Genomic DNA, 11256 nt, shown 5'->3' with positions numbered 1-11256 from the left:
AAACCAGTGCCCTGAGCAGCTTCGATCCACCTCGGCCCATGCTGCAGCTGAGCAGTGGGCAGGGCTCTTCCAAGGACACAGAAACAAGGGGGAAATTCTGGGCAGAATTCTTCCCTCCAGGGAGTAGAAGAGCTTGTAGATATCTCAGCTCGTGCCAGGTTTGCAGGAGCTGAAGCAACTGGACAAGACTAGGACAGGGAGGAAAATCAGTGCAAGGTTTAGTCTGAGAGGACAGTCGTATGCCCAAGATAAAACTTGTTTTGGTTCAACACCACCCCACATGCAAACACGTATCCACCAGCCAGGGCGGCATCCTTGAGTCCCACAGTCATGTTAAGGAAACTTCCCAGTCTTGTATTCCTCAACAGTCACATCCTGGCTGTTTTGTGGCTCTGCTCCCACCCTCTGAATTACACTCAGTGTAGCCAGTGCAGACCAGGTTCCAGCATCCCACTGAGCCTGCGCCAAGCTGGGGGAAAGCAGGATTTGGGAAGGGAAGGCCAGGCCTCCAGACAGTGCCACCATCGTCATCTCAAAATAAACCCGACTGCAGAGACCACATAATGACATGTGCAGAGTGGTACAGAGGGAAGGGGAATAGGAAAAGTATATTTAGCAAACTATTTCCTCATACTGTTCCCCCCCCCCGTGGGAGAGCTGAGTGCTTAAAACAAACACTGTGGGTAAATAAACTCTGCCCTTCAAGGCAGGCAGGAAGTTTCACAGCAGCACAGACACACCCAAGCAGGAAGGGCCACCTGGATGTCCCCGGCCCAGCCAGCTCCTCCCAAGCACGTCTGCTCAGAGCAGGATGCTCTGACCAGTTTGGTACTGGGGTCTCCCAGCCTCTCCTTTATTTGACCACCCATGGTAGACTTTTCTTTGTATCAAATCAGAAGTTAGAATCATGGAATGGTTTGGGTTGGAAGGGACCTCAAAAATCATCCAGTTCCACTCCCTGCCATGGGCAGGGACACCTTCCACTAGCCCAAGTTGCTCCAAGCCCTGTCCAACCTGGCCTTGGACACTTCCAGGGATGGAGCAGCCACAGCTTCTCTGGGCAACCTGTGCCAGGGCCTCCCCACCCTCCCAGGGAAGGACTTCTTCCCAATATCCTACCTAACCCTACCCTCCTTCTGCTTAAGGCCATTCCCCTTGTCCCGTCACGCCAAGCCTTTATGAGCAGTCCCTCTCCAGCTTTCTTGTAAGCTCCTTCAGGTGCTGCAAGTTGCCACATTCCAATGTGTCCCTGTCACCTCTGGTCCATCCCTGTGCACCTCTGGAGCTTGGCTCCATCTTCTCCACCCCATCCTGTGAGGCAGCAGCAAGACCTCTCCTTAACCTCTTGTAAACCCTCAGCAACCCCTTCTCCAGCCTCCTCCTGTAAGCCCTGAGCTCCATTTCCTCACAGCCAACAACAGCTGGAGGTGCAGAAACACGACAAAAAAAAGTCAAATGAGCAAAAAATGAGTTAGGAAAGTGAGGGAGTGAAGTGCTGGCAGAACCCATCCTGAAGGGAACTGTGTGACAGTGGCCCAGGTGTGACAGTGTAACCCATCATTAGACATCCCAGCCTGGGAGCACAGGAACACCAGGAGACACACGATGGGTACTGCCCTCTGCAAGCTGCTATTTTTGAGATTTAAAGTTTTTAAGATTTAAGCAAGGAGACAAGAAAAGCACCCTAAGGTCAAGCAAGGGCTGGAGCTCAGGCAGGCTGCAGGGTCAGCCCAGTCAGACCAGTTGGCTCCAGTGGCCAAACACCCACCATTTCCCAGAGAGGAAGGCTGGGATTCCACAGCCAGGATTTCAGTACCCAGGACTGACTGAACCCCCACTTTGGATAAACAGGCTGGAAATACAGCACTTTGCATCCACAGACAGCTGAGCATCTCATTACACAGATTTACCAGGGGAAGGCCCAGCTCAGCTCACCCACACATGGAGCAGGGAGAAAGCATCCCAGGAGGACCTGGAGGCAGCAGCAATGTGGAGGTCTGGGTCAAGTTCCCTTCCCCAACAGCCAGTGCATCCTGTGGCAGCCTAAAAATGGAGGCTGAGGGCAGCACAGGAGGAGCCTGGCAGGGCAGTGAGACTTTGGGAGACTCCTACTTGGGAAATCAGAGAAGAATCCAAGTGGATAAGGGAATTGTCCCAGTCATACCAGACTTTCTTGCTGTTTAACCACACGAACTCCCCAGTGAATTTGCTGACAACTGGCCCACAGGACTGAGCTAAGGGAAGGTGGAGGCTGGGAAGCAGCTGACAGAGCTTCTTTGCAGCACCTGGCCCAGAGCTGACACTGCAACACCAGCTCCTGGATGCATCACAGGTTTCCTGGACAGGTAACCTCACCCAGGCCACTGTACACAGGGGTCATGTTTAACTGTTCCCAGGGATTGGCTCACTGATGCCAAAGGCACTCAGAGGTCCTTGGATATGTGGACAAACCATGAACAAAACACTGTGGAGAGAAGAGCAACCTGAGAGAAGAGCCAACACACACATGTGCTCCCACACAGACTCCACAGGGCACGTGAGGTCCAGGGTGTTTATAACTCGTGTGGTACAGACACGGTGATCTTTCTACTGAGAGACACAGAGAGAATATACCAGACACAAGTCTACCAGGGTATTTCTGAACAGTGTTCCCAAAGGATCTCAGGATGAACTCGCTTCCACTAGGAAGGATCAATTGCTTGCTCTCAGAAGGGCCACCCAAATACTGGGCAATACAGCTTTTAGGCCAGAAAAACCACAGATGGGACAGGCTGTGATTTGCAAAGCCACCAGATTTCAGCAGCTCTGTGTGTTGCAGGTTTGCACGCTCCTTCTTCTTACCCTGATTCAGGGATCTTTGTCTTTCTTGCCCTAAGCAGACCCGTGATGCAGAGGGACAAGAAATAATGGAGCCGCCTTCTTCAGTGCCTCGTAGCCACCAGTGGCTTCCAAGCAGTCCTCTGCTCAAGGATGGGAAGACTCAGTGGAGATGAAAGTCATCCTCTCCCATATCCATCCACCTCCCCACCAGAGCTTTGGTCTTTTTCACTGGGATAGATTTGAGCACCGAGTCCAACAGCCACACAGTGGCTCTGGGCAGGGTCACTCGGTGGTCTGGATGTACACGGGGACAGCCAGCATGGTGCAGGGCCCGTCCGAGCCCGCCTGCAGCTCTGCCAGGGCCAGGTTGGATGCCATGCTGTTGGGCTGCCCAGCGACAAGGTCCGAGTCAGCAGCTCCTGACCCCCCGACCACGATGGACAGGACGGCGTCCGACTCCTGGAAGGGCTCTTTGTCGGGGCCCCCCTCGGGGGGGCTCTCCCCGGCAGCGCCGCCGTCCTTCAGCTCGGCCAGCCCGGGCAGGGCCAGGCCCGCCTTGCGCCCCCCCCGTGCCACCCGCTTCTTCTGGGGCTTCCTGAGCTGCAGGTCCTTGTCCTTGGGCGAGCCCAGCCGGCACTTGTGGTCCTTCATGTACTTGTGGCGGGTGAAGCCCTTGCTGCAGGTGGGGCAGCGGTACTTGTAGTTGCCGGTGTGGGAGCGCTGGTGCTCCACCATGTGGGCGCGGCGGCTGAAGGACTTGTTACAGTACTGGCACTTGTGGATCTTCATCCCTGCACAGGACAGAGCTGCGTTAGAGACCCACCCAGCCCTCCACGGCAGAGCTTCACCTCCTCTCCGAGGAGATGTTCCCTGGTGAATGGGAGGAGATGTCGTGCCAGGCAAATTTGCAGGCAGAAAAGGGTGGGTGGCTACAGCTTAAATGGCTGTGTTTAACTATTGTTTGTAGAATCAGAGAATATCCTGAGCTGGAAGGGACCCACAAGGATCATCCAGTCCAGCTCCTGGCCCTGCACAGACACCCCAACAATCCCACCCTGTCCCTCAGAGCATTGTCCAAACCCTCCTGGAGCTCTGGCAGGGTTGGGGCTGTGCCCACTGCCCTGGGGAGCCTGGTCAGTGCCAACCACCCCTTTCCCTGAGATCCAACCTGACCCTGCCCTGACACAGCTCCAGCCATTCCCTTGGGTCCTGTCACTGCTCACAGAGATCAGTGCCTGCCTCTGCACTGCCCCTCAGGAGGAAGCTGCTGACTGCAAATAAATATTCACAAAATCACAGAATCAACCGAGTTGGAAAAGACCTGACAGATCATCAAGTCCAACCCTTGATCCAACCCCACCGTGGTTCCCAGCCCATGGCACTGATGCCACATCCAGTCTCACCTTAAACACCTCCAGGGACAGTGAATCCACCCCCTCCCTGGGCAGCCCATTCCAATGGCTGAGCACTCTCTCTGTAAAGAATTTCTTCCTAATGTCCAACCTAAACCTCCCCTGGCACAGCATCAGACCGTGCCCTCGTCTCACTCTGGTTCCTAGGAGAAGATACCAACCCCCACCTGGCTCCCCCCTCCTGTCAGGGAGTTGTAGAGAGTATTCTTGCCTCAAAGAAGAGGATTAAAATACCAGAAAAACATGTCAGGTAATTGTGGTGAAAATGCAAAATAATCTTAAAGTATTATTTTCTCTAAGTGTATTTGGTAAGTAAAGAAATTTTCACTTTTTTTTCCTTCCAAATTATGGGAATGTGCAGTCTGAAACAACCCATAACTGCACTGTCAGCACATCCCATCTGATCCCACTCTGCAGGGCTTTGGGAACAAGGAAAGACTTTATTTTTACCCCAAGAGACAAAAGTCTGAATGTTCCCTAGGGCACAGGAATAAATTATTTGTCTTTATTAGGAGTGGGAACATCATTTTTGGAACACAGAGAGAAGGGAAACAAATCCCAAATCCTTTTGCATGTGAGATGGGACTAGGGAGGAGTGGACAGAGCACTCTGGATATTGATTTGACAGCAAACACACTGAGCAATCAGCTCTTTTTCAGAGTTTCACCAGCAGGCCCTGCCTACATATTATCTTAGAAAACAGCCAAAAGCTTAGACATAGTCCTAAATACAAGCTCACTTAAACAGGCCTGCAACAACACAGAGGAAAAAAAATCTAAAGCTAACTATTTATTCTTCTTTCTCAGGCTGACTCCTTCCATCACATGCTCCTGCAGCACCACAGCAAATCCCAGTCCCTGCATTCCCAACCCCTTACCTGAATGGGACAGAATGTGAGCCTTCAGCTTGTCAGGCCTGTTGAACTCTTTATTGCAGCCCGTGTGGCTTCTGCAACAACAACAAATGCTGGTGAGCAGCATGAATGGGCTGGGGATCGATGTATAAACAGATCCTGGACCAAAAACAGATCCATGACCCTTCTCCTTAGCAACACCCAGATGGCTCCCTCAGCAGGAGCTCAGCTCCCAGGCTTTCTGGGGAGGAACAAGGAATAAGCAGGCTGCTACAGGGACACATGGCTTTTCCTCTCTTACACACAGTCTGTGTCTCACTATAAATGCTCCTAAAACCAGCAGGTTCAAGATCCAAGCTGGAGACAGAAGTACTTTGGAAGGAGCTACAGGGTGGCTGGAGCAGGGAGAAGCCAGTCAGACTTGGCTATCTCAGAAGGCCCATGGCTGTGGCATGGATTTGGAGGTGTACCTTCCAAACCTGGGTTTTTCTGGCTCACACATTAGGTTCTATACTGCCAAGTGCCTTTGGAGAAGTGGCAGCTGGGGAGAGCCCATCATTCAGGCACCCCTGTGCTCCATGGTCAATAATGCTCCTTCTCTGCCCTGGTGCTCCCCAGGTGCTCCCCAAAGCTTCCCATGAAGGCAGGTGTTATTTTGCAGGGCTGATGAACTGGGATGAAATGATGTGATCCCACGGGATGACAATGACAAAGAACTCCTGGGTTCCCAACTCAAAAGCCCGGAGCATTCCCACCTCCCCAAGAAGCAGTGGGTTGGAAGGTGCCTCAGTGTACCCTGGGGTACCTGCAGGAGACATCCCTTCCATCCCAAGCCCTATCCCAACCATGCTGGAGACCCACTACGTACGAGAAGGGACATTTGTACTTCTTGAAGGGCTCATGGATCAGCATGTGCCGCTTGAGCTTGTCCTTGCGGTTGAAGGCGGCGTCGCACACCGAGCACTTGAAGGGCTTCTCACCTGGCAAAAGAGGGGCCGAGAGTCAGGGACGGTCCAGCCACACAGGACAGGATCCACCATGGTGGCTGTGCCCAATATAAACTTCCCCAAACTTCCCTGCCCGATGGGTACAATCCATGCTGCACATTGCTCCTGCTCTCCAGGGCCAAATTCCACAGTTCTGCAACCACAGGAAGGGGGGGGAGCCGTAAAACCTATATTATATAAGTTTCTAGTATAGCTTGTTACTACCTTTGTACAATATTCCTAAAATGCTCTTTATCATTCTTTGTTAAGAGCTTCGACAGAATGAGGTAAAGGGTTTTTTCTATCTGTGAAAATGTACTGATAAAGAGATGTAACACCTGATATAACCAGTCAGAGCTACTCAGGAGCCTTGAAACCACTCCAGAAGGCATGATACGGTGTCAAAGGAGATGAGGAAGAGGAAGAAAAGATGAAAATGGGGTCTTTTTGGGACCTTCAACTCAGATTCAGGAGGCATGTTGGGGGTGTGGTGAGGGCAGGAATATGGGAGGGACAGTTTTGGAATTGGGTGTAACAGATGAGGTAATGTCCAAATATTGTAATTAGATCCTGAATATTGTAATTAGATGACAGTATAAACTTGTAAAGCCCGTGCAACTCAGTGTGTGCAAAATATTCCTGTGCACCCTCGGTGCCATTATAAAGGAGTGCTTTTTGCCTTTTAATACTCAAAAATACTCCAGAGAATTATTTCTCCTACTTTAAGGCATCGGGGGAGGCCACCTGTGTGTCCCACTTCTAACTGGAGCAGTACTGGGCATGAGGCTGAGGCAAAACCACCCATGTCCTGAACTCATGTTCCTACAAATGACTCAGAGTTATTCCCGTTATCAGGAAAAGAGCCAGGGGCACAGAGAGGACAAGCACTGGGGGCTGTGGGAGCTGTACCCGAGTGGATGTGGGCGTGCAGCTTGAGGTAGTGCTCCCGACGGAAGAACTTCTTGCAGATCTGGCACTTGAACTTGCTGCCCCCGCCGTGCGTGGGGATGTGGCGGCGCAGGTACCTCTCGCAGGGGAACACCTGGGAACACACAGGAGCAAGGCTGAGCCAGCAGGGCACACCTGACATCACTCAGCTGCCACTGCCAAGGGAGGTGTGGCCTGTGGAGAAAACATAAGAATCATAGAATCCCGGTTGGGAGGGACCTTCAGGATCAGACAGTCCCACCCCCTGCCATGGGCAGGGACACCTTCCACTGTCCCAGGTTGCTCCAAGCCCCGTCCAACCTGGCCTTGGACACTTCCAGGGATGGGGCAGCCACAGCTTCCCTGGGCAACCTGAGCAGGAAACTCAAGGTGACTGCTTTCTCAGGAAGGATGTGCTGAGAAAACCTTCAGGATTGTATAAGGAAAACACAGATACAGTGCTAAAAACAAACTAACAAATAAAACCCCAAAACAGAAAACAAACAAAAAACCAAAACAACAAACAAAGCAACCCCCCCCAAAAAAAACCCAACAAAAAACCCCCAAAACAAACCAACAAAACAACCCCCCCAAAAAAAACAAACAAAAAAACCCCAAACTGAAACACTAAAAAACCCAAAGCCAAAACTTTCTTATCCTTAAGAAACACATAATCTGATACCTTGCTGTTAATTTTGTACTACCACAGTGCTGAGAACCAGCATCCCAGATGGGTGCCCAGTCCCCCAGCCAAGCCAGCACTAGATGTGCTGGGCAATGACCCCCTGTAATTATTACCTTCCCACCCAGTTAACCTCCCTTTCTGCTTCCTCATAATCTGTTACCAAAGATTCCCATTCATGGTCTTTATAAAGCCAGGAAGAATGGCTCCTTTGGCTAATGGGGATACTGGAAACAGCCAGCTGAGGGAATTCCTAATGAACGTGCTGCAAGCACACCTGAGGGGAGCAAAGGAAAACTTCAGAGTTCTGGCACCCAGACCGTGCTCTCAGATCTCTAGAAAACAGCAAGATTAGTATGAATTCAAACAGAAGTAAAAAATACTGCTGCAGATAATGGGCTCTCAAACCCATCTGCTGCATGCTGACAGTCCCAGCCGGGCTCAGAAGGGCACCTGTCACCTGGCTGAGGAAGTGAGAGAAGACAGGTAAGAAAGATGGGTTACTAACCATGGCAGGAGTGTGTTTCCCCTTCCTGAACTACCTCAGTACAGAGTGGTCACTCCTTTGAGATTGTCCCTGCCCTCACTGCAGGATTTTCATTTCCTTTGCTATAAACAGAGGAGCAAGGGTCCAAATTTTAGTCTGGATTTCAAAAAATAATTCATCAGAATTCAAGCCCCACAAAGTTCTGCCCCTCAAACTCCCTCAGGGGCTGTGCTGATGAGAATATTTCCAGCCAAAACCTACCCAGGCATCGTTCCACTCCCAGTCCCATCACTCAGACAGGTTTCTCTTTGCCAAGGACACAGAGCACTCATCCAAAAGAGAGGAACGAGGGGGAACTCAGAGACTTGTGTGGCAACAGGAGATGAGGATGGCAATGGAGGTGTAGGAGCTCCCACAGGACTTGGAGCTTTCCGTGCCCAACCCTTCCAGCCAGATATAGCCCAGAATGATAGGTCAAAGACTTCCCAAAACCAGCCTTGCTCCTGCTGGTAAACTTGCTTTTAAGCAGTAAGGACAGCAGCCTAGTGCCCTGTGTTGCTGTGGGAATAAGGGAGCTGCCCTGACAAATCCTGTTCAGTAAACAGGACCCAGGAGAAAAGCCAGCACTGCAGGGAGGAACATACTCTGTGTGAGGCCAGGGGTGCAACCACCTCTGTCCCCTGGAAAGCAGCTTGTGGGCACCTGCCAGTCCATACTGAGGTAGAAAGGGGAGCTGAGGGTTCCTGCCCCCTCAGAGCCCCTGCCAGGTGTCCAGGCCTGGCTCAGGGAGGGATCACCCACCCACCTTCTGGCAGTGAGGGCAGGGGAAGTTGTGCGTTGCCGTCTGCAGATGGTGCTCCAGGGCTTCCGGGGTGGAGTATTTATTGACACACTTCACACACCTGGATGGGGAGAGAAAGGACAGAGCCTGTGAGCAAGGCTCCTCAGCAAACCCCACACCACTGCCCAGCCCAGCCACCTTCCAGGGTGATCCCTGACAGGGTTGGTTTGGTACAGAAAATAATCTCTCAGGTGCTCTGAAACCTCAGCAACCCACATGCCAGCTCACACTCACACTCAGCACCCTTCAGAGGGGGAGATGCTGGAAAACTGGGTGGAGAAGCCTTTAAATTCCAACGCTCTTCCACACAGACTGCCATGGGCACATATTCCACACTGCTTCCTCGTGGAGACAAGCCCTAAGTACTGACTTCACCTTACCCAAAACACCTCCTTCCACCTTCACTGCTTCCATTTTTATTGCTCCGGTGGAGGAGCTGAGAGGGAGGGTACAGGATGACAGGGCTGACATATCCTGGCAGTATTTCAGCTGGAGAGCTCTGCCAAAGCTGACAGAGAGAAGCACCACCAGCAGTGGGAACAGAGGCACTCACGAGGTGAACCTGCTGTGAAACCCCTTCTCCTTAGGTCAGACTAACACCTCCTCAAACAGAAGCAGGGCTCTAATCTCAAGGATCCCCACTAGCAAGCTGCAGGATGAAACTCCATAGTGCAAGGATAACTAGAAACCATGGACTATGCAAGAAGTAGCAGATATTTATTCCATGAAGCTCCTAGGTCACTTCAGTATCTTCTGGGCTTCCCAGTCTTCCTGAACATCTCTACAGGCATTTCAAAAGTTCCAGGGAGGTTTTTGTAGGAGTTCTCACCCAGAAGCAGAAATGCTTCCCAGGGAACAGACCCTTTTGCAGCAAAGGATAGATTTTTTTGGGGCACAGCTTCTACAGTCCATACTCCCTTTGCTGCAGGTGTTAAAGAACCACAGAAAATAGGCTGAGAAGGGGCTTCCCTGGGTCTCTGACCCAGCCAAGTGCAGGTTCATCTGTGCCCATCTTACTCTTGACTGGTGATAAGAGGACTTGCAGTGACAGGATCTTCCCACATAATCAATCCCAGCCTTTCACTGTTGTTCCAAAAGCATTCACTGAATCCCACAATCAACCAGGTTGGAAAAGACCTCTGAGGTCATCGAGTCCAACCTATGACCCAACACCACCTGGCCTACTAAGCCATGGCACTAAGAGCCACATCCAGTCTCTTCTTGAAAACCTCCAGGGATGGTGAATCCACCCCCTCCCTGGGCAGCCCATTCCAATGGCTGAGCACTCTGTAAAGAACTTCTTCCTAATGTCCAACCTAAACCTCCCCTGGCACAGCTTAAGGACGTGCCCTCTTGTCCTACTGCTGGGAGACTGACCCTCATCTGGCTACAACCTCCTGTCAGGGAGTTGTAGAGAGTGAGGAGGTCTCCCCTGAGCCTCCTCCTCTCCAGGCTGAGCCCCCCCAGCTCCCTCAGCCTCTCCTCACAGCACTTGTGCTCCAGTCCCTTCCCCAGCCTCGCTGCTCTTCTCTGCACCTGCTCCAGCCCCTCCATGTCCTTCCTGAGCTGAGGGCCCAGAACTGGACACAGCACTCCAGGGGTGGCCTCACCAATGCTGAGTCCAGGGGCAGAATCACTGCCCTGCTCCTGCTGCCACACTGTTCCTGAGCCAGCCCAGGATCCATTGGCCTTCTTGGCCACAAGAAGGCCACACATTCCAAGTGCTTGGCCCTAGCAACCAGCTGGAGGGGCCCCCCACTTGCCATCTGGGTGCCCAAAAGAACCACAGCCACTAATCACACAGGGCCCCCTCTTCCCTCTAAGGTCCCCACCAAACACACTCTGCACCCACTCACTCCTACAAGCCTTGTGAGCACCGATTGCTACTGTACTTGTACACGGCCACGTCCTTCTTGGGGCTGTGCTGGGGCAGCAGGCTGTGCGAGTACTGGTGGACACCCAGCTCGTACAGGGAGGGGAAGTCCTTGCTGCAGAGGTGGCAGCGGTAGCTCAGCTCCTCCTGGTGGCTCTTGATGTGCTCAAGGAAGGACTCCAGCTTCTGGAAGGTCTGAGCGCAGGTCTTCACCACGCACTTGTACACCTGGGAGAAGGGAGAGTGGCTGGAGCAGCACAACATGGAAACAGCCAGGGAAAACCCTCTGCCAACAGGCAGAGTGGCCTTCCTTTTTGGGAAGAAATATGGACTCTCAGGGCACTCCCCTGAGAAAGCAAGGCGGGACAAAGGGGT

The 11256-nt window shown here is 52.2% G+C and overlaps 1 protein-coding gene across 3 annotated transcripts in view; it reads right to left on the bottom strand.

Annotated features, from left to right (window-relative positions):
• Window positions 1–11256, bottom strand: part of ZNF341 (zinc finger protein 341) — a 151167-nt gene that overhangs the window by 126325 nt on the left and 13586 nt on the right. Inside the window, exons 10-16 of one of the 3 annotated variants that reach the window (XM_064674303.1) lie at window positions 10901–11109; window positions 8973–9069; window positions 6981–7113; window positions 5954–6065; window positions 5110–5180; window positions 3989–4091; window positions 3517–3611 (exon numbers count right to left, since the gene is read on the bottom strand). In XM_064674303.1, the coding sequence (XP_064530373.1) occupies window positions 4033–4091; window positions 5110–5180; window positions 5954–6065; window positions 6981–7113; window positions 8973–9069; window positions 10901–11109 (681 nt within the window). In that variant the 3' untranslated portion in view covers window positions 3517–3611; window positions 3989–4032. Of the gene's footprint in view, window positions 1–2537; window positions 3612–3988; window positions 4092–5109; window positions 5181–5953; window positions 6066–6980; window positions 7114–8972; window positions 9070–10900; window positions 11110–11256 lie in introns of those variants that run through there. The other 2 variants (XM_064674304.1, XM_064674302.1) reach the window with 2 other exon arrangements.

This window comes from Pseudopipra pipra, chromosome 17 (genome assembly GCF_036250125.1).
Source record: "Pseudopipra pipra isolate bDixPip1 chromosome 17, bDixPip1.hap1, whole genome shotgun sequence".
Taxonomy (NCBI): Eukaryota; Metazoa; Chordata; class Aves; order Passeriformes; family Pipridae; genus Pseudopipra; species Pseudopipra pipra.
Note: the sequence above shows the minus strand (reverse complement) of the source record. Positions and strands in the feature narration are given on the sequence as shown.